At 39.1% G+C, this 24,086-nt stretch overlaps 1 protein-coding gene across 1 annotated transcript in view; it reads left to right on the top strand.

The window, feature by feature from the left end:
• LOC136864560 (esterase E4) overlaps positions 1-24,086 on the top strand; it is a 327,051-nt gene that overhangs the window by 264,237 nt on the left and 38,728 nt on the right. The window contains exons 7-8 of the mRNA XM_068226335.1: positions 6,554-6,739; positions 16,240-16,433. Coding sequence (XP_068082436.1) covers positions 6,554-6,739; positions 16,240-16,433 — 380 coding nt within the window. The remainder of the gene's footprint in view (positions 1-6,553; positions 6,740-16,239; positions 16,434-24,086) is intronic.

Raw genomic sequence — 24,086 nt, 5'->3', positions numbered from 1 at the left:
GGGATTTAACATATGTGACTAAATTCTAAAGAGTGGAAATTAAAATATCATCTTTCCATTTTTAATAATAATAATAGCCTAATAATAATAATAATAATAATAATAATAATAATAATAATAATAATAATAATAATAATAATAATCCAGGTGAATCTTGTCTTAAATTAATTGCTTAGTGCCAAAGTAGACCGAAATTGTAAAAGCTTATGCATTTAACCATAAATATCGCTAACGGTAGTGTAACACGTGAAATTAAGTTACCATAATAATAATAATATGAAGAGGAATAATAATAGGAAGGATTAATTTGAGAATAATTATGGTGAGATCAATGTAAAATATTAATCCCATGATGAATAAGTGATGCGATAATGATAATCTCCAATGATGGAAATAATAATAATAATGAAAAGTTGAAGAAGCAGAAGATGAAGAACTTGCAATAGTATTTTGAGAATAATAATTATGATGACAGAAAATTAAGATATTTTTTGGACGATGATTCATTGTTACGAAAATAATAATAATAATAATAATAATAATAATAATAATAATAATAATAATAATAATAATAATAATAATAATAATATGTTATTAGGAAACTGATCATTCAATTGTGCGGATAAATTACGAGGAAGAACGACCCTTCGTTTGAAACGTCGGCAAGGGTTGGCATATAATCATCCCGGATGACAACTGATAATAATCAAATATAGGATTATAATTGAAATTAATGGTAATAATAAACTAATTGATGGTAATCAAAGAATATGATAATGATCAGATAAAGAATGATAATGATATTATTTAATAATCATAGGAGGATATGATAGGGACAGTCGTCATGTGTCGAACTGCTCAGAACCAGATGTTGGGTTTTCACGGTGGAGATTGTTAGCGGTAGATACGAAGATAGCCCACGGACGGCACATGTCTTCATTGTCAGAGCATAGTAATGAACCTTTCCGTACGTCTTGTCGTATTGACAAGTGTAAATATTGAGATAGGCTTTGAGTTAATGAGCTCTCCTGGCATGTTTGTGAATCTAGAAATAATAGGCTAGAGTTTGTCCGTACTAAATTCCCGTTTTTTCGAGATGATAACATTTCCACAGTGGGTGTCCGGCTCACCAGAATGTACATACCGGAAGTGTCTCATGTCCAAACGGAACGTGGAGATGACAGTAAAAAGTTACTGTCATGCCTTCGTCTCCGAAAGAAGATCTTCAGCGATGAAACGTCCACTCATACGGATGTGAATTCGACCCCCAGTAACCAATTGGGGCGAATTCACCAGATGTTTTACACTACCAGAGTAGTGAGGTAAATCCAAGTAGTATGTCATTTATTTTTCAGGATGGAAGTGTCCCAATGTAAAAATTGTCATCATGTGTAGTTTGCAAAATAAGTGAATAAATTGCTCCTCATTGCAATTTCAATAGGAAACAGTTTCCATATCTTTTTATTGTAGTTAGTCCAGTATGCCCATGGAATTTAAGTTGTCACTTCCCAGTCCTATTGTGGAGTCAAAAATTTGTATCCATGTATGAGCCGTCCCCCGTTACCTTAATTTGCATGCCCCGTTCATCCCTGTGTTCATTTGATGCGCCGATATATAATTAGATTTTCTTGATTAAATTTACACTGACTGACAGAGCAAATGCAACACCAAGAAGGAGTGGTCAGAACTTTATGCCAATTGCAGGGTAGACTGACGTCACTGAGGTATGCTCATGATGTGAAATGCGCCGCTGTGCTGCGCACGTAGTGAACGATAAATGGGACACGGCGTTGGCGAATGGCCCACTTCGTACCGTGATTTCTCAGCCGACAGTCATTGTAGAACGTGTTGTCGTGTGCCACAGGACACGTGTATAGCTAAGAATGCCAGGCCGCCATCAACGGAGGCATTTCCAGCAGACAGACGACTTTACGAGGGGTATGGTGATCGGGCTGAGAAGGGCAGGTTGGTCGCTTCGTCAAATCGCAGCCGATACCCATAGGGATGTGTCCACGGTGCAGCGCCTGTGGCGAAGATGGTTGGCGCAGGGACATGTGGCACGTGCGAGGGGTCCAGGCGCAGCCCGAGTGACGTCAGCACGCGAGGATCGGCGCATCCGCCGCCAAGCGGTGGCAGCCCCGCACGCCACGTCAACCGCCATTCTTCAGCATGTGCAAGACACCCTGGCTGTTCCAATATCGACCAGAACAATTTCCCGTCTATTGGTTGAAGGAGGCCTGCACTCCCGGCGTCCGCTCAGAAGACTACCATTGACTCCACAGCATAGACGTGCACGCCTGGCATGGTGCCGGGCTAGAGCGACTTGGATGAGGGAATGGCGGAACATCGTGTTCTCCGATGAGTCACGCTTCTGTTCTGTCAGTGATAGTCACCGCAGACGAGTGTGGCATCGGCGTGGAGAAAGGTCAAATCCGGCAGTAACTGTGGAGCGCCCTACCGATAGACAACGCGGCATCATGGTTTGGGGCGCTATTGCGTATGATTCCACGTCACCTCTAGTGCGTATTCAAGGCACGTTAAATGCCCACCGCTACGTGCAGCATGTGCTGCGGCCGGTGGCACTCCCGTACCTTCAGGGGCTGCCCAATGCTCTGTTTCAGCAGGATAATGCCCGCCCACACACTGCTCGCATCTCCCAACAGGCTCTACGAGGTGTACAGATGCTTCCGTGGCCAGCGTACTCTCCGGATCTCTCACCAATCGAACACGTGTGGGATCTCATTGGACGCCGTTTGCAAACTCTGCCCCAGCCTCGTACGGACGACCAACTGTGGCAAATGGTTGACAGAGAATGGAGAACCATCCCTCAGGACACCATCCGCACTCTTATTGACTCTGTACCTCGACGTGTTTCTGCGTGCATCGCCGCTCGCGGTGGTCCTACATCCTACTGAGTCGATGCCGTGCGCATTGTGTAACCTGCATATCGGTTTGAAATAAACATCAATTATTCATCCGTGCCGTCTCTGTTTTTTCCCCAACTTTCAACCCTTTCGAACCACTCCTCGTTGGTGTTGCATTGTCACTGTCAGTCAGTGTATTTGTTATCTTTTTCGAACTGATCACCCCTGAGATTAATGCTAGTCTGGGACTCAGGAAGTGAGCGGGTGCAATATATATAAATGTTATGATTAAAAAAATGGAATCGGTGATAAAGCATTTTGCAGATGATGTTATACTATATAGAGTAGTAAATGAGTAGTAGGATTGTGAGCGAATGCAGGGGACCTAGACAATATTCTGAGATGGACAGCAGACAATGTTATTGTGGTAAACAGGATGAAAAGTCAGGTTGTACTGTAAGTTTCACCAAGAGGAAAAGTCCTGTCAGTTTTAATTACTGTGTTGATGGGGTGGTAGTACCTCATGGGGAACACTGTAAGTACCTAGGTATTGATACAGGGTAATACAGGGTGGGTAAAATAAAACTGGCCCAGAAAATATTTTCAATAGGACTGACACAGGATTGACCCTTGTTAATGAACATTGCAGAAGATGCTGGAAATGGCCGCCATTGGTGTTGATACAACACTGTGCTCAATTTATCCAACTATGAGGCACACACAGCAGTTCTGCCTGAGAGATAGATGCAATAGCGTTTTCAATGTTCTGCTGTAGCTTTTCCAGTGTTTGAGGATTATCGGAGTACACCTGATCCTTCAATTTGTCCCATAGGGAGAGAGATCAGGCGATCGAGGTGGCTGTTTGATTGCACTGCCTCTGCTGATTGTCCTCTTCTCACTGAACACCTCATGCACTCGTGAGAAGGTTGTCAATCTGGTGTGTGCTGTTGCTCCGTTTTGCTGAAAATATCCATACAGTTGTTCATATTCTGTGTGTTGATCCACATATGGATTAAACAGTGTCTGGACGTACAGGTTAGCATTTAGAGTTTGATGAAAGAATCATGTTACGATGTGGACACCAGACATTGCGCACCACACACACCAATCCTGAGATTATGCAATGGCTTTTCGACGTACTGATGGGGTTTTTCTAATGCATAATGCTAGGTGTTCTGTGAGTTCACATACCCTGCGAGGCTGAATCAGGCCTCATCTGAAGAAATGATAAAATGAGGATCCAAAAGTCCTGACTCTACTTCACTCAGAAACCACTGGCAGAACTCAACAAGCAACTCGACACTTCAATGCACGCACAACAGCGAATTTGTAAGGATACATATGCAGGTCCTTTCTAATTATGTTTCAACACGACGATCTCCTCATTTCCACTTGCACATATAAACAGCATTGAGATTTTGTCAGACTTCATTCCAGGCTTTCCTTCACTCGAGCAATGTTTTCTGATGTTCAAACTTCTTTTGGATAGTTACAGTTTTTATTCACTACCGAGCCTGTTTTACTCCATTTTGCCACTAAGTTCTGCATTGCAGACTTCGCTGAAGGTTTTGCCAAAACACTTCCAGTCTTAAACTCTTGCACAAACAGTTCCACAGGTTTTCCACGAATCGTGCTTCGCATAACACTCAACAATGAACACGCGCTGGTTTATAGTTAGCACCACTTTTTGTTGCATTCAACTGGTCAATAAACATGTCTGCTCCTACCACACGAAATAAATTTCATATTTAATCTGTATTGTCAGCCTCAACAAGATAGAAGGTCTTAATGATTGAGTGACTCCACCTTTACAATACAGTACAATGTTATTCCTTTTTTACTTTATTTTAAAAAAGGGACATGTTTCGTTTCTTCCTTGTGAGACATCTTCAGCCTAAAATATTATGATGATGAACACATGATATTCTTAACACTAAAAAACAATGACATATCCTTAAAATGTTAAAAGTCAAGATGACTCAATCTGTCATATGTAAACACAGTTTTAAAAACAGTTCGTGTTGTTAAAAATTGTCTTAAGACCAATTACTAAATGATGAATGTCTGCTCCTATCACTCATTCAAACATAATGACACAGTGACATAGTTGGGACAGAGCATGCGGGAGATGCGCATGTGCAGGCATTTGACAGCAACCAATTGGTGCATCAGAATCATGGTTTACAGCATTTTCTGTAATGGACAGTTCTCCTGTTCTTCAACAAGGGTCGATTCCGCATCAGTCTTATACATATTTTCCAGGCCAGTTTTATTTTGCCCACTTGATATAAGGAATGGTCTCCATTGGGATAATCATATTAATGAGGTTGTTAAAAAAGGTTAAAGATCTCTTCATATGGTTAGGAAAGTATATAGGGATCATAGTAAGGATATAGAGGGGAGGGCATATAAGACTCTGGTAGGACTCCAATTAGAGTATTGTTCCAGCGTATGGGACCCACACCAGGACTTCTTAATACAAGAAATAGAAAAGATACAGAGGAAAGCAGCATGATTTGTTCTGAGTTATTTCCGACAAAGGAGTAGTGTTACGAAAATGTTGCAAACTTCTGGCTAGGAAGACTTGGGAGTATGGAGACAAGATGCCTGACTAAGTGGTATGTTTCGAGCTGTCAGTGGAGAGATGGCATGGAATGGCATTAGCAAACAAATAAGCTTGAGTGATGCTTTTTAAAATAGGAACGATCATAATATGAAGATAAAGATGGAATTCAAGTGGACAAATTGGGGCAAATATTCATTTAGAGGACGAGGAGTAAGGGACTGGAATAATTTATCAAGAGAAATGTTCAATAAATTTCCAAGTTCTTTGAAAATTTTAAGAAAAAGCTACATAAATAATTGCAAGTGATAGGGAATCTGCTACCTGGGCAACAGCCCTAAATGGAAATCATTGATTGATTGATTGATTGATTGATTGATTGAACTTCTTATGATCCTCCTGAAACTATTTCGGTCATTGATCTTTTCCTCCGCAATGCCTATCTCTCGCAGATCTTTCTGACACTCTTGGAGCCATCATAACTTGGATGCCTTCGGATTAAGAAAATTTATTTTCTTCATGAGCCACACATTATTCATATGAAAAATGTGCCCGTAGAACAGTAGTCTTCTCTATTTTTTAAAAAAATTGCTGTTGTTATTGCTTTTATCTGAATGTATACTACTCTGTTGGATGTTAATTGAACCTGCCCATCAAATTATTATTATTATTATTATTATTATTATTATTATTATTATTATTATTATTATTATTATTGCGTGAAAGATAAGATAGTGTGTATCTTGAAGACCATACTAACTAGTAGATGAAAGTAACGGGTCTTTTAGATATCTCACTCTTCATCATTTAAAAAAAATCAATACACAATGTGCGACTTCCTGATTTAATAATTCCTCAACTATCGGTATTTTCTTGAAATCTCTGTGTTATCCTTAGAGTGCATTATGAGAATTCTGTCTTGATATTCAGATCAAATAAAAATCGTAAAGATAATAATTGAAATTTATTTTTCATGAAACCAATCACAGAAACGAAGTTTATTAATGGTAGAAAAGAAATATCAAATTGGACATGTTCATATAATTGAAAGATTGTACCGGTACCCTTACTTTCTTAATCGAATCATATGTGTATGTATGTAATGTGGCATTTTATTTGGCTGTAGGATTCCTTAGTACTGGTGATGGAGTTATTCCTGGTAACAATGGATTGAAGGATCAAGTAGCAGCAATGAAATGGGTACAGAAGAACATATTACAATTTGGAGGTGATCCTGACCGCGTTACTCTAGCAGGATACAGTGCAGGTGCAGCAAGTGTTTGGTTACACATGGCATCTCCTATGTCTCGAGGTAAGTCATTTCTCTGCTAAAAATTACAACCTTACATTAAATGCAAATGCAACTGAAAGGACACCTGCCACAACTTTTTAGGGAAATCTCTGAGTTCTTAGGGATTCTGTCTAATGGTTGTAGTGAAGAATATGTTACAACAGCATATTTTGGATATTTTCATTCAGTCATCCCTTATGCTACTGGTGTCTGGGATTACTACAAATCAAATCTTGACATTATCTTTTGAATACAGAAATGAGCCATCAGAATTATGCTGAGGCATAACAGGTTAGACCATTGCAGACCATTACTTAAGAGATTAAGGTTACTCCCTGTACGAAGCACATACATCATAAACGAGAAACAAAATACTGATTGCTTCAGAAAGAATGGTGACAATCCACAATTACCAGATGCGAACAAGAAATAATATCTTCACCGAGGATAAGAGTAAAACAATAGTGAGACATGCAGACTTGGTTGGAATCAGATTGTATAATAACCTTCCAAATAAGGTTAAGGATATTAATCCCTTCTGCTCATTCACCACACCACTAAAAAAATCCCCTGCTGAGTAACTGTTCCTATGGTACTGTAAAACGGGGTAACTTTGACCACTTTCTCGTATATTTTTAAAATTAAAATGTGAAATATTCCCTCTAATTTTCTGAAAAATTTAATATTAATTCTGCCATGTTTGTTCTTCATTTTTAAATATGAACATAATTCTGATTGTTATTCATTAATGAATTATGATTATCGAAAGAGTGGCTTGAGTTACCCCATGTTTTGGGGTAATTTCGGCCGCCATAAAAATAACTCAAGAAACAAAGTTTTCTTCGATGTACTGTTACTTCGGCCACCGTGAATGTTTTTTAAAAACCTGCAGAATGATCAGTATCAACATTCACAAACAAAATTAAAATGATTTGTGGTGAAACAGATGTATAGTCATCAAATTTACATTTTCCGCAAAGAAGAAACTATTTTATTTAGCCTGAGCATACAAGCATTGTATGATATTACAAATTACACGTTGCATTGCATAAATATTTGTAATGGTACAAGAGATAATAAATAAAAGGTACAAAAATCATAAAGCCCAATTGGATGGAGAGAAAAAGACGGTGGAAAAGAAGCAATCTTACAGACTGTCCTCATAGTACACTGCCTTCTAAATTAGAAAATATATGGGCATCAATCAAGTTCTTAAATGTGTATCGTCCATGTCAACTGGTATCCATCTAATTATCATTGAAAATGGGAACCGTCCTTCCTCTCCCTGTTGGGATAAACTTCCCCGTTTATTGTTATTGTGCCTTTATTATTCTTTTCTAAAGTGTTCTTGATGTAAACAGAATTGTTATTACAATACCCGTGGCCGCGTAGTGTTTTCCTGTATGTTCTTGGCATGGCCGAAGTTACCCCGGAAGGGGACAACTTTCTTCAAAAAACTATTCCCTGAAAAACCTATTTGAATAAAATGTATCAACTTGTGTTGATCAGTTACCAGACGTACTTACATTTTGACCCCATAAACCACTGGAATGGAGAATCGAATTCTGGGGCTAGAGAACAGTTTGTTTTCTGCTGTTACCAGACAAGACAATAGTCAGGGCTACAAAAAAAATTGATTAACTCAACAATGAGCCCGCCAATGTTCTTTTGACTACCGAGTTTTGATAGAGCATTCTATTGTATGTGCATTTTAGTTGTTGCAAGTGGTTCATCTTTTTCAGTATAGGAGGCAGGAGAAAATAAGTGTTGCTATTCGTCAGTGGTCGAAGTTATCTTGTATGGCCAAAGTTAACCCACTTTACGATACTGAAGAATACATGAAAAAGTACTGGTAAAGATGCTATTATTAAATTGTAAACCTTAATCTATATATATAAAATAGCTTTGACGGACCGACCGACCGACCGACCGACTGATTCATCATCGCCAAGCCAAAACTACTGGACATAATGAAATGAAATTTTGGAGATACACTGACTGACAGAGCAAATGCAACACCAAGAAGGAGTGGTCAGAACTTTATGCCAATTGTAGGGTAGACTGACGTCACTGAGGTATGCTCATGATGTGAAATGCGCCGCTGTGCTGCGCACGTAGCGAACGATAAATGGGACACGGCGTTGGCGAATGGCCCACTTCGTACCGTGATTTCTCAGCCGACAGTCATTGTAGAACGTGTTGTCGTGTGCCACAGGACACGTGTATAGCTAAGAATGCCAGGCCGCCATCAACGGAGGCATTTCCAGCAGACAGACGACTTTACGAGGGGTATGGTGATCGGGCTGAGAAGGGCAGGTTGGTCGCTTCGTCAAATCGCAGCCGATACCCATAGGGATGTGTCCACGGTGCAGCGCCTGTGGCGAAGATGGTTGGCGCAGGGACATGTGGCACGTGCGAGGGGTCCAGGCGCAGCCCGAGTGACGTCAGCACGCGAGGATCGGCGCATCCGCCGCCAAGCGGTGGCAGCCCCGCACGCCACGTCAACCGCCATTCTTCAGCATGTGCAAGACACCCTGGCTGTTCCAATATCGACCAGAACAATTTCCCGTCGATTGGTTGAAGGAGGCCTGCACTCCCGGCGCCCGCTCAGAAGACTACCATTGACTCCACAGCATAGACGTGCACGCCTGGCATGGTGCCGGGCTAGAGCGACTTGGATGAGGGAATGGCGGAACGTCGTGTTCTCCGATGAGTCACGCTTCTGTTCTGTCAGTGATAGTCACCGCAGACGAGTGTGGCGTCGGCGTGGAGAAAGGTCAAATCCGGCAGTAACTGTGGAGCGCCCTACCGATAGACAACGCGGCATCATGGTTTGGGGCGCTATTGCGTATGATTTCACGTCACCTCTAGTGCGTATTCAAGGCACGTTAAATGCCCACCGCTACGTGCAGCATGTGCTGCGGCCGGTGGCACTCCCGTACCTTCAGCGGCTGCCCAATGCTCTGTTTCAGCAGGATAATGCCCGCCCACACACTGCTCGCATCTCCCAACAGGCTCTACGAGGTGTACAGATGCTTCCGTGGCCAGCGTACTCTCCGGATCTCTCACCAATCGAACACGTGTGGGATCTCATTGGACGCCGTTTGCAAACTCTGCCTCAGCCTCGTACGGACGACCAACTGTGGCAAATGGTTGACAGAGAATGGAGAACCATCCCTCAGGACACCATCCGCACACTTATTGACTCTGTACCTCGACGTGTTTCTGCATGCATCGCCGCTCGCGGTGGTCCTACATCCTACTGAGTCGATGCTGTGCGCATTGTGTAACCTGCATATCGGTTTGAAATAAACATCAATTATTCATCCGTGTCGTCTCTGTTTTTCCCCAACTTTCATCCCTTTCGAACCACTCCTCCTTGGTGTTGCATTGTCACTGTCAGTCAGTGTACATTCATATTAAGTTGTAGGTGCTCGCTAAGAGACGATATTTGGATATTCCGTTGCTTAGGGGGTGAAAAGGGGGGTTAAATTTTAAAATGAGTGTATCTATATCTCAAAACTTTAAAAGTTTACAAATGTAAAAATTGGTATTTAGAGTCTTCTTTGAAAATAAGGAAACACGTATTTTTTGGTTTTCAGAAAATCCCAATACGACGGGTGAAAAAGGGGTTGAATGCCTTTAATCAGGATACCGGTACTTATATCTCAGAAACTGTAGATATTACAGACCTGAAAATTGGTACTTTTGATCTCTTTTAAAAATAAAGCAACACGTTTTTTTTGGAAAATCCAATTAATGGGAGGGGGAAGGGGGGTGAATTTTTAAAATGAGTGTTTCTATATCTCAAAACTTTGAAAGTTTACAGATGTAAAAATCGGTATTTAGAATCTTCATTAAGAATAAAGAAACACGTATTTTTTTGTTTTCGGAAAATCCCAATAGGTGGGGTAGAAAGGGGTGAAAAAGGGGTTGAATGCATTTAATGAGGATACTTATATCTCAGAAACTGAAGATATTATAAACCTGAAAATTGGTGTTTTGGATCTCCTTTAAAAATAATGAAACATGTATTTTTTGTTTTTGGAAAATCAAATTAATTGGCAGGTGAAAAGGGGGTGAATTTTTCAAATGAGTGTATCTATATCTCAAAAGTTTGAAAGTTTACAGATGTAAAAATTGGTATTTAGAATCATCATTAAAAATAAAGAAACACGTATTTTTTGTTTTCAGAAAATCCCAATAGGACGGTTCAAAAGGGTGAAAAAGTGGTTGAATGCCTTTAATCAGGATACCGGTGCTTCTATCTCAGAAACTGTAGATATTACAGACCTGAAAATTGGCAGTTTTGATCTCTTTTAAAAATAAAGAAACACTTTTTTTTTCGTTTCTAGAAAACCCAATTAATGGGAGGGGGAAAAGGGGGGTGAATTTTTAAAATGAGAGTATCTATATTTCAAAACTTTCAAAGTTTGCACATGTAAAAATTGATATTTAGAATCTCCTTTAAAAATAAAGAACACGTATTTTTTGTTTTCTGTAAATCCGAGTAGGAGGGGTGTATAAGGGTGAATAATGGGTTGAATGCCTTTAATGAGGATACATATATCTCAGAAACGGAAGATATTACAGAACTGAAAATTTGTATATGGGATCTCCTTTGAAAATAAAGAGACACGTATTTTTTTGGAAATTCCAAATAATGGCGGTTAAACAGGAGTGACATATTGGGGTGAATTTTTTAAGAGACTATATATACAGAATATCTGAGAAACATAGAATGATACAGACGTAAAAAGTGGTATTTGGAATCTCCTGTAAATGTAAAGAAACATAGGTGATTTGTTTCTGGAAACTCCTCTTATGGGGAACTAAAAAGGGGGTGAAATTTTAAAATGAGAATTTATACAGTATATCTAAAAAAAAAAAAAACCTGAACATGTTACAGAAGTGAAAAATGATATTTTTTATCTCTATTAAAAATAAAGGAACGTGTATTTTTAGTTTTCAGAAATACCCCTTGGGTGGAGGGGGGGGGGTAAAGCGACTGAAAAGGGTGTTGAATTCTTTGAATTAGGCTACTGTTATCTCAAAAATGAAGATGTTACAGGCGTGAAATTTGATATTTGGAATCTGCTTTAAAAGTAAAGAAACACGCATTCTCGGAAAATCCAATGAGGGGGGGGGGGAGGTGAAAGAATTGAAAAATTAAGTGACTTAATTGTATGAGAATACTTATATCTATTAAAAACTAAAGTTGTTAGGGCCTACAGTCGTGAAAATTGGTATTTGGATCTCCTTTGAAAACAAAGAAAAGCGCGTTTTGGGGGGCAAATTATCTTGGGGGCGGGAGTGAAAAGGAGATGAATTCCTTTCATGAGGACACATAAATCAAAAACTGAAGAAGTTACAGAGTTACAGTCATGATAATTGGTATTTAGAAGATCCTTTACTATTAAAGAAACAAGTACTTTTTGCCGGAAATTTACTAAGCGGGGGGGGGGGGGGGGGGTAGTGTGAAAGTGAAAAAAAAGTCAATTATTTTAATCTCAAAACTGAAGGTAATAGACGTGAACATTAGTGTTTGGAATCTCTTTTAACATAAAGAAACACGCTATCTTTTAGTTTTTTTTGGGGGGGGGGGGGGTTGGCTAAATAAACTTAACGGCGGTGGGGTGTAAAAGGAGGTGAGAAAATTGATTTTACTGTTCATAATGTATTTATAAGGAGCCTCCGTTGCTCAGGTGGCAGCGCGCCGGCCTCTCACAGCTGGGTTCCGTGGCTCAAATCCCTGTCTCTCCATGTGACATTCGTGCTGGACAAAACAAAGGTGGGACAGGTTTTTCTCCGGATACTCCGGTTTTCCCTGTCATCATTCACTCCAACAACACTGCCCAATATAATTTCAATTCATTTGTCATCCATTAATCATTGCCCCAGAGGAGTGCGACAGGTTTCGGCTGCCGGCACAATTCCTATTTTCGCCGCTATATGGGGGCTTTATTCATTCCATTCCTGACCCTGTCGAATGACTGGAAACAGGCTGTACATTTTTGATGTACTTATTCTGATCATAAACCGATCATTTTTAATCTTTCCTGGGTTCGTTTTCAAGAGCCATCTTTTCCTTCGGAGAACGTTCTTAGATTACCGGTACAGTAGATTCTCCTGGCATATAAATAAAAATTTAAACACATTTGAAATAAACGATAGAAATGAGATTGGCCGTCCAATTTTTCACCCCCATAATAAGGTCAATAATGCACGGAAGTATGTCATTCGTATGGCCAGAAATCCAGCACACTTGCCTACGCGCGACAATGATGTTGGTCACATTTTCAACAATGACAATGGCAGCAGATGTAATTTACCGCCAAGTAGCGGTCTTGCTGTGGGGTCCAGAACATCTATAATAATAATAATAATAATAATAATAATAATAATAATAATAATAATAATAATAATAATAATAATAATAATAATGATAATAATAATAATAATAATAATAATAATAATAATGTTCTGGACCGTCGTCAAATGTGCAGACCGCGCTGAAAACGGTTCCTGGACGGGTAATGACTAAGAATGCAGTCCGGCCGCGGGTTCAGTATCGCCAAGGCACCCAAGACGACACCACGCCGGATCTCCTGAAGGATTTGACCCATATTAAAAATGCTTATAGGAAAAGATGGCAAAGATTATGGACCCAACTGACCGGGTGGAATACCTGGACTTAGCACGGGCAGTACGAAATCGATTGCTGGAAAGAAAGATTGAAAAATGGGAGGAAACTTGCCATAATCTATTAGAAAACGAGTGAGATCACGAATTTCGGCGGATTCTCTCAGAAAACGAGTCAGATCGCGAATTTCGGCGGATTATATATAAAACAATAAGCATTCAATTCTAAATTTCAGTATAATACCGTAGCGAAGCACGGGTATCTTGCTAGTATCTTATAAATAACTTTAATGTGCATTGATGTCTCACTGGTTATGTACTTATTGTTTAATACCTCCTTTATAGATTTATATTTTGTCTCCTGCAAATAGCTTTAAAATGGGCATTGGTGTCTCACTGCTTATATTCTCATAGATGTTTATTTTGTTTCTTGTAAATATTAATAATGAATATTATTATTAATTAATATGTGCTGTTCTAATATCAAGATATTTGTTTATTTACAAAGTGTTCATAATTGTGCATGGATTATTGTTAATTATAAGAAATCATTTGACAATTCCTATACTCTATATTTTTTACCATAATGGTCAATATTGGTCCATATCCTATACTGTTGGCATATTTCATAATATGTAATTGTGCAGTCTGTGGAAGCTAAATATATGAATGAATGAGGTAAAGATAGCTAAATGATCAAGCTATAACAATTTGATGAGCTGGAAACTTTAACCAAAACACAGAATTAATGATATATCTTAGGTTAATTATATACCCAATACGGTACTTTAGAGAAAATGAGCTGAATGCATGTTCCATGTAGTGCATGATACTCTGTTTTTCATTGGGATAAAACTACCTAAATATGAGGCTATAAAATGAATAATATAATCTACAATAGTTTTATTCCTTTATAAGACTGTAAACACATTTTCATTAAACTTGGTAATATTACAATTAACAGTTTGTTATCTAAAAAATGGTAATAGAACCGATATAATAAATCATAATTATTTAATCTTAAGGGGAGCCTCCGTGGCTCAGACGGCAGCGCGTCGGCCTCTCACCGCTGGATACCGTGGTTCAAATCCCGGTCACTCCATGTGAGATTTGTGCTGGACAAAGCGGAGGCGGGACAGGTTTTTCTCCGGGTACTCCAGTTTTCCCTGTCAATTTCATTCCAGCAACACTCTCCATTTTCATTTCATAGCATCTATCAGTCATTAAATTAATAAATCACTTTGGGAGTGGCGACCCCATCGTACTAATAGCCTATATCTGCTTCATTCATTACATCCCTGACCCGGTCAATGACCGGAAAACAGGTTGTAGGTTTTCATTTTCATATTTAATCTTAAATAAAGGAAATATATATAACTGGTATGATTACAAGACCTGCCAGTGCTATGATCAACCTCGCTCCACCACATGCCTGTTTGTGTTTGTGTGACTGAGCTACTGCTGTATAGGAGCGGTGTAGACACACTTTAAAGGGCAGTGAATTTCAACTACTAGTACTCATGTTTACTATTTTTTTTTACACGTTCTCTTTCACTTCTTACCTACAGGTGACCTTTGTTCATCGGTTAGTGTTTGTATACCAGAATTTACTTCAAAACAATAAGAGAGTGACTCATTATGGAGCTGGTGTGGCCAACGCATGATAAGTAGGTTCTGCCAACAATAGATAAAACACTATTGGAAACTACATGGTAACCCAAAAGTCCGTTAACATTTGACGAGGCAATACTTCACGGAATATTGGAGGTAGAGAGCTAATAATTGGCACACATGATTGGCAATTATGATTTAACTCCATCTTGCCAAAGGTGCACCGATCGACCATCTAGTCATCAGAATGAGACTCTTTGGCAGCAGCTTTCTGCAATGGAGTCCGGCTTCTCATAATTATTTACAGACTGTGTAGGAACATCCAGGAAAATTGGTTGCCCGCATGAGGCCCACTGAGTTTAAGAACAGGTTCTCCTGTGAAGCTACAACTAATCTGTTGTCTTCTTTCTTAGTAGAATCCCACTTTAAACCAGTGCCTGGTAGACATCCAATGTCCCCTGATACCCACCACTACTGTACTCATCTATGAGGAGCCCTAGATGAAACAACACATCAAATCACTACCTCACAATGCTAAAATTGTTGTGTTGTGTTGCTCTTGATACACGTGCCATGTCAAAATCCAGTGAGACATTTAGCATCAAAGTTAGTTATGCAGAACTTGGTTGCTGATGTCATTATTGTGTATTCATTCGGGAACAAAAAATGTATTCATGCCAGGATTCGAACCTTAGCTGTTACGGTAGGCACAAATTTTGTAGCCTACAGCCGACCCACTGCACTATGTAGTAATGTGCTGTATGCTTATAATTTCATAGTGTTGTATGCAAGTGCATGTCTTGAAGAGGAGAGAGAAGGGAGAGGGTAGAGTCAGAGCGACTGACACAATGACTGAGAACTACGGGCCATACTGCAAAATGCATCCAGCTCAATGTACAAAGAAAGTCCTTCTTACATTTCACATCTCCATGGATGTGACAATTTTTATTGTTCATCTGTACATAGTAGCCCACCAACAGACAAAAATAAGAAACAGATCACCTGCCTGAATCAATGAATTCTGGGATTATCAATCAAAAAGGCTTAATACTCCAGTTCCCAATGATAAATTAGCAGAATAAAAATATATTTAAAAGCGACTAATTTATTCTTCTATTAGTAATGCTGGTCGGTGAATCAATAGTCAGTAAGAGTGCATTATTTCATTAGTTTGATTGAGACCACAGAAACACTTATACATCATTAATTCTCATTTCCTATGATTTATTCGGAATGAGTACTAAATGTATAATAATTTATTCTTGTAGGACTGTTTCATCAAGCAATTGCCATGAGCTCATCCATAAATGCACAGTATGACATAAGTGAAAGGTCTATATTTGGTCTGGCTCAGAGACAAGCAAATGTTCTTGGGTGCCCAAATGCTACTTCTCAAGAGATCAAAGACTGCATGATGTTGAAACCAGCTCAAGAAATCTCCAGTTCAATTTTCCAGTTAACTGTGAGTAGTGACTATCTTCAGTTCTCTAGTAAATGAAAGGATGTAAAGTACTCTTAACAGCAAAAAAGCATTAAAATCTTAGCTAAGAGAAACACATATGAGTTTCAGTGAAAAATTTAAGGGCAGGTATAAGTACATCAAGGCAGAAGAAGGTTGCAGGAAGGACATTCCAGAGATCATTAATGAACAAGGGGAGTGTATATGCAAGGATTCATAGAAGGGAGAAGTATTTAGTCATCAGTATGTAAAGACAGTTAAATATAAGGGTAATATTCCATTTTAGCCGTCTGAAACTAGGAATATAGGAGTAAATTTTTTTATAAAAGCACTTTGTACAAGCCCTGTTTTCTTATCAGCTAATTCTTTACTTTATTTTCATTAATTATTAGCAGAAATACGCACAATATGTCGCTCGTTGCGGCTAACTGATTTGCATAGCGCCACAGCAAGTAGTGGGAACTTTGCATATGCTGTGAGAAAGGGTACCAGGGGTATAATTTTTTGCCAAGATCATGGACACTGACATATGATTCACCGACTTGCCGCGCACATTCGTCTGTCTAGCAGTCTCTTTACTGTCTATTAGTTTCTTAGTGTATAGGCCTAGTCAAATACTAAATGATTTTAATTGCATAATCACGCCGTACTTCTATTTAATTGTAATAGATGTATATATTGTTCCTTTGGTGAAATTTTTATTGTATAGTCTATTATTGAATCAGAATCTCAAATTATTGCCACACTTGAGTTGGTGAAAACTTAGTAAATTACTCTGTGAAAATTAGCTCAGAGGGCATAAATAATTCCCACTTTGGAGGTTTTTTTTTTAGTTTACATGCATACACCATGCCATCTTCTTCCCTCCCATACCGCTATATCCCACTAACTCATATACTTTTTGTTATCTGTACATTTTTTGCCCCCCCACTTTTAATCCCCAATCGCCACTACTGTCCAGGTAGAGGAAGTGATTAATACTAGTGAAGTACTGAAATTTACCTCTGATAACAAAGAGATTTACAAAAGGATATAAAACTTGAAAACTAGAAAATCAGCTGAAATTGATAACGTCTATGGCGATAGCCTATACTAATGGGAATGGGTTGGGATATGAAGTAAATATATGATTACCGTTATCATGAAGGAGGTATACCACATCAATGAAGAGTTGCTATAGTAGCCACTGTGTACAAAGGAAAGGGGGATAAAAGTAAAGCCAATAAATATAGGCCAGTCAGCTGGACATGCATTGCATGCAAGCTCGGGGAAACTATTCTTTCTAATAATATTATACATACATACATACGTACATACATACATACATACATACATACATACATACATACATACATACATACATACATACATACATACATACATGTTCATTAGAGACTGTTATGCCTTTTGGCATTCAGTCTACAAGCCTCTGTGAATTTACTAAACATCTTCATAATACTATATTTGTAACTAGCTCTGTGGCCACTTTAGTTCCATACATCTTATCTTTAAATCATTAGAAAATGAGTCTAACTACTGTCATCATCTTGGTCTCCCTCTACTTCCCTTTAACCTCCATGACCGAATCCATTATTCTCTTAGGTAACCTACCTTCCTCTATTCGCCTCCCATGGCCTCACCACCAAAGCTGGTTTATGCGCACACGTTCATCAGTCGAGTTCATTTCTTAGCCTATATATCCTCATTCCGAGTACTTTCCGGCCTTTGTTCCACCTGTTTGTACTAAGAAACAATGTTAGGTTTTGGTCCACCCGATCAGTACACAAGTGAAATCTATTTAATATATAAACATAAAAACATTCTCGCTACTTTTATGTCTGTTACATCTAACTTATGAATAAGATATCCTGAGTCCACTTTCACTCCCATAAAGCAACGTTAGTCTGAAAACAGACCAATGTAAAGACAGTTTCATCCAGGAGCTTGACTTCTTTCAGACAGAATACTGTTGATCACACCTGCAAGCTCATTGCATTAACTTTGTTGTGCCTTGATTCAATCTCACTTACTATACTACTATCCTGGGAGAATACACATCCTAAATATTTGAAATGATCTAGGCTACCTGTTCCAGTTTTATATTCCAACCTGATATTAATTTCCCTTAGGTTTCTTCCTTACTGACATCACTTTAATCTTGGAAAAGCTAATTTTCATATCATATTCATTGCATCTATTTACAAGTTCCAATATATTAGTTACAGGCTTTCAGCACTGTCTGCCGTTAAGACCAAGTCGTCAGCATAGGCCAAAATGCTTACTATATTTCCACCTAACTCAATCCCTCCCTTCCAGTTTATAGCTTTCAACAGGTGGTCTATGTAAACTATGAACATCATCTATGAAACATAACCATCTATTCCTCTTGTAGCATACTGAAAATCTGATCGTGACAGCCTCTCTGTGGTCTTAAACCACAATGGTTTTCATTCAACATACTCTCAACCACTTATCGCACCCTCTCTTCCAAAATACGAGTGAACACCTTGCCTGGTACACCGATCGATGAAATACCTCGATAGTTATTACAATCCTTCCTATTCCCTTGCTTATAGATAGGTGCAATTACTGTTTTTGTCCAATCAGAAGGTTCCTTGCTAACATTCCATCCTATTCTTATCACTCTAGGAAGCTATTTCATCCCTGCCTTCCCATTATATTTCACCATTTCAGGTCTAATTCCATCTATTCCTGCTGCTTTTTGACAATAGAGTTTATTTACCATCTTTTCCACTTCCTCAGGTACAATAACATCACTGTTATCCTCCAGATGAGCTCAGTTGTTCATGATGTCAAGAGAAAAGTTTCCTTTTACATTGATAAGACATTCAAAATATTCCTTCTACCTGTCCAGTGATTCCCTGTGATCTACTACGAGTTCACCTGATTTATCCAAAATACTATTCATTTCCTTTTTCCCTCTCTTTCTAAGATTCTTTGTTACTGTCCACAAAGGTTTCCATGCTGCTTGACGTAGCCTTTCAAGTTTATAAACAAAGTCTTCCCATAACTTCTTCTTGGATTCAACAATTATTTGTTTTGCTCTGTCTCTTTCATCTGGCAGCATCAGTCCTTGTTTGGACCCATTTCATATTAGATACCGGTATGTTTGCAAAATTACTAGCTGATTTTATGGAAGGCAGTTCAGGTTTAGGAAAGTTTATTATAGTGAGGCTCAACTTGTAGGTTTCAAGCAAGATATAGTAGATATTTTAGACTGTGGAGATCAGATGGCCTGCATTGTTATTGATCTATTCAAGGCATTTGAAGGAGTAGATCATGTTGGACCACTGACAGAAATGAGGGCTATTGGAATAAACAATAGAGTGACTGAATGGTTGACTAAATTTCTAGAAAATAGAACTCAGACAATTAAGAGTAGGTAAAGCATTATCTGATACTGTAGTGATTAAGAGGGGAGTTCTGGAAGTCAACATTATTGAACCTTCATGTTATCTTAAATATATACGTGATATGAGTAAAGAACTGGAATCAAAGATAAGGCTTTCTGCAGATGATGTTATTCTGTATAGAGTAATAAATAATAAGTTACAAGATTGTGAGCAACTGCAAACAGACCTCTACAATGTTGTGAGATGGACAACCGACAATGGTAAGGTGGTAAAGCAAAGCAAAGCAAAGCAAAGTCATCTCTGTACAGGCCATGAAGGCCCTTGGAGGGGTGGAAAGTAAAGGCTTCCACCATCCGTAACATCGGCACTTGATGGGGTAAAGCGGTTAGCTCTACGCCCGGCTGCCTTTGCCACCAGGAATTAACCTGGTACACATTTGGGTGTAGGCTGAGTGAACCTCAGGGCCATGTGCACCTCCAGAAGTGGAAATCTTGTTTCTCAAATTTTACAACTTCCTGATGGGGATTTGAACCCACGTCCTTCTGGGCGAACTGAGCATGCCTTTACCGCCTCAGCCAACCAGCCAGCCCCTAATGGTAAGGTGGTGGTGAGGTAAAAGTCAGGTTGTAAGTTTCGTGATGATGATGATGCTGCTTGTTGTTTAAAGGGGCCTAACATATAAGGTCATCAGCCACTATGTTGTAAGTTTCACCAAGAGGAAAGGTTCTCTGAATTTTAATTATTATATTGATGGAGTGAAAGGATCTCATGGGGATCAATGTATGCACCTAGGTATTAATATAAGGAAAGATATTTGTTGGGGTAATCAAATTAATGGGACTGTAAATAAAGCTTATAGATCCCTTCATATGGTCATGGGCATATTTAGGGGTTGTAATAAGATTGTAGAGGAGAGGGTGTTTAAGTCACTGATAGGACGCCGATGAGAATATGGTCACAGTGTATGAGACCCTCACCAGGATTATTTGAGTTGAGAAGATTGAGAAGATCAAAAGGAAAGCAGCATGATTTGTCCTGTGTGATTTCTGAGAAAAGCATAATGTTATGAAAATGTTGCAAATTTTGGAATGAGAAGACTTGGAAATAAGGAGATGAGCTGCTCGAGTAAGTAGTATACCAGGCGAGTTGGCCATGTGGTTAGAGGTGTGCAGCTGTGAGCTTGCATCTACGAGATAGTGGGTTCGAACCCCTCTGTCGGCAGCCCTGAAGATGGTTTTCCATGGTTTCCCATTTTCACACCAGGCTGTACCTTAATTAAGGCCACACCACTTCCTTCCCACTCGTAGGCCTTCCTGTCCCATCTGTGTTGGTGCATCGTAAGGCAAATAATAATAATAAATAAGTAAGTAGTATCAGTGGCGGCGCGTGACTTTTACAGTAAGGGAAGCACATATCATAAGCTACGAAGATGTATAAAAGAAATATAATAACTCACATTATCTTGTGCTATTTGAATGCTAATTCAATCCACCTCTCCTTCTTGACGAATTCTTCTATGACAAGGCTGTAGAATTCTTCTTCATTCTTTGATGACTTCAATTTTAGTAACGTCTTCTCAATCGACAGTAGAGATAAGTTCGAGAGTCTCTGTTGTCCCTGTGTGTTTCTGCAGTAGGTGTGGATTCTCCGAAGTGCCGAATATGAACGTTCGGCACTAGCACTGGACACTGGGATAGTTGAAATCAACGCACATAACTTAAACAGTTCAGAAAAGGCAGAAGATGACAATCCACTACTTTTTAAATAAAACAAAAGTTTTAGAACTCCCATTGTAAGATACTCATCGGAGGAATAAGCTACGCTGAGCTCGCTTCTGAGACGGGCGAAGTCAAAATGCTGACCGTAACTTTGTTTCAAAGAACAGAATGCTGCTTCAGGAAAACTTTTCTTCGTGTTCCTTTGATCAACAAACTGTAAAAATGTTAATTTCTCGAGTGCTTGGAATCGAACTTCTAGTTGGGTATGTATATTGTCATATATCTCGCAATATATGCGACGGTAGTGTGAATTTATGTCGCAGATTTCATTTTGACGTAGCCTCTTCTTTGGCAGCTCGCAGCTCTCTTGACATTTGTTCCATACTCTTTCAAATTCATTTCTTTTTTCCTGAATGATACTTTTTGTTTCCCCTACTTTGGCAATACAGAAATTTACATCCAGTGCTTTCGTTTGAAGAATTTCAAAGAGAGAATCGGTTAAGCAAAATATCTCGCTGAAAACTAATAAAATTAAATTGAACTGGAATTCTGAGAGAACGCTGTTAAAACCTCGAGTTTCGTGATACGTTTGACTATCCCATTGCTCTGGATTATCAAGGATATTCTCGAACAACTGAACTAATTCTTCTTTTTGTTCACGAACTGTTTCAACAAGTCTTCCGTTGTAATTCCATCGTGTTGGACACACTTTAGGAAATCGTCTCTTGACTTCTTTATCTAATGCAGCAGTTCTCTTCGTCGAATTAGAAAAGAAAGAGGCCAAGCTACTCAGAGTCATGAAGAATATTTTACATTCCTTTATATTAGAAGTTGTCTGTGTAAGGACAAGGTTCAGTCTGTGAGCAAAACAATGTATGAATATAGCGTCGGGATATTTGTTTTTCACTCTTTTCTGTAAACCACTGAGGTCTCCTGACATCACTGCGGCTCCATCGTAACATTGAGCGACTAGTTTAGAACCACAGTTGAACTCGTCCATTATGTGGAACACGTGATCTGCAAGAGCAGGAGCACTGCTATCGGCGCTTACATCGGTAAATCCAAGAAATCGCTCCTGTACTTCTCCATCAGCAGACGTGAACCTAACAACAGTTGAAAGTTGGGAATGGGCAGAAATATCAGTAGTTTCATCAATAATAATCGCCACGAATGGTGACTGTGATATTTCTTTCTTTATTTTGGTCAATAACACACTGACTACTCCGTCAATTAAATCATTTTGTATTTGATGTGAAAGACCTGTGAACACCGTTGCTTTCTGCAAATGATTTGCCAGTGTGTCGTCATACTTGCTCAGCAGCATTATGAGTTCTATATAATTTCCACGATTTAAGGAACTTTTATCTTCTGCATGCGCTCTGAAAGGAAGTTCTTGTCTTGCAAGATACATTACAACGTCAGTCAGTCGTTGGATCACCTTTCTACTCTGTTTTACCAACTCGTTATGTTTTATTGTCTCCAGTTTACGCTGCTGATCGAGTTGCAAATCTATTCTGGTCGTTCCGAAAGTTGTTAACAGAATTTCAGCTCGGATATGTGTTTGTGATTGCTGATGACGCTGGGATGCTTTAAGCAAGTTATTCATATCATCAAAGCCTACACTGTTCCACACCCCCTTTTCATTTGAAAATAGAACGCAAGGCCAACAGTAGAGTTTTGATGTTTTTTGACAACCACATAACCAGCCTATTTTTCCATACTGCTCTGTATTAAAGTGTCGAACACAACGTTTCGTTTTAGTTTTTACACCCGGTAAATCAGGCATTGGCCTGCCACTGGAAATTATATTACTCTTCTCCTGAAAAGCCCTCGAACTCATGCCCTGGATTAAGAGAGATTCTAATACGCATCCACAACCCCCTCCGCTCTCTTCACTCGCGTCGACAGTTGCCATGCTTCAGAGACTCAAAGTGGGGAATGAACACAGTCAATGCATTCCCTTCTAAGCCGGCAGAATCGCAGTAGTTCCTTTAATTTACATGTGCGCACGTAAATTTGGTGTAATTTTCACAAATAACACAAAGTAAATTAAATGGTACAACTCACAGTACGATATTTCACTTCAGTTGGAAACACAAGCACAATTAAATCTTTTTCTCACAAGTTTTATCACAATTATCACATCCAAATGTTCTCGAACATAATGAGTAGTCAGATGCATTCCCTTGGCTCGCCCCACGAAGCTTACCGAACCCAAACGAATAATTACGAAGGGACCAGAGTGAAGCCAAGGTCGAGTCTGGCAAGCCACTTGCTGACGAGCGGCCGTGATGTGAGTATCACGCGAGCTCATGGAAACAGACATATGTTTGCAGCTCTCAACTGTCCATGCACACTGTCACGTTAAAATAAAGTTAATTATATATTATACCAAACGACACAAAACTTAAAATAAATACTGGTTGCAATAACATGCTTAATTTTTTTCTTTGTGTAATATTTTTTAAGGGAATGACTCATTCCCTTCATTCCATTGAATAACCGCCCCTGAGTAGTATGTTCCAAGCAGTCAGCTGAGAGATAGGATGAAATGGCATCAGTAG

This window comes from Anabrus simplex, chromosome 2 (assembly GCF_040414725.1).
Source record: "Anabrus simplex isolate iqAnaSimp1 chromosome 2, ASM4041472v1, whole genome shotgun sequence".
NCBI classification, from domain to species: domain Eukaryota; kingdom Metazoa; phylum Arthropoda; class Insecta; order Orthoptera; family Tettigoniidae; genus Anabrus; species Anabrus simplex.
This window is presented reverse-complemented; position numbering and strand designations above follow the sequence as displayed.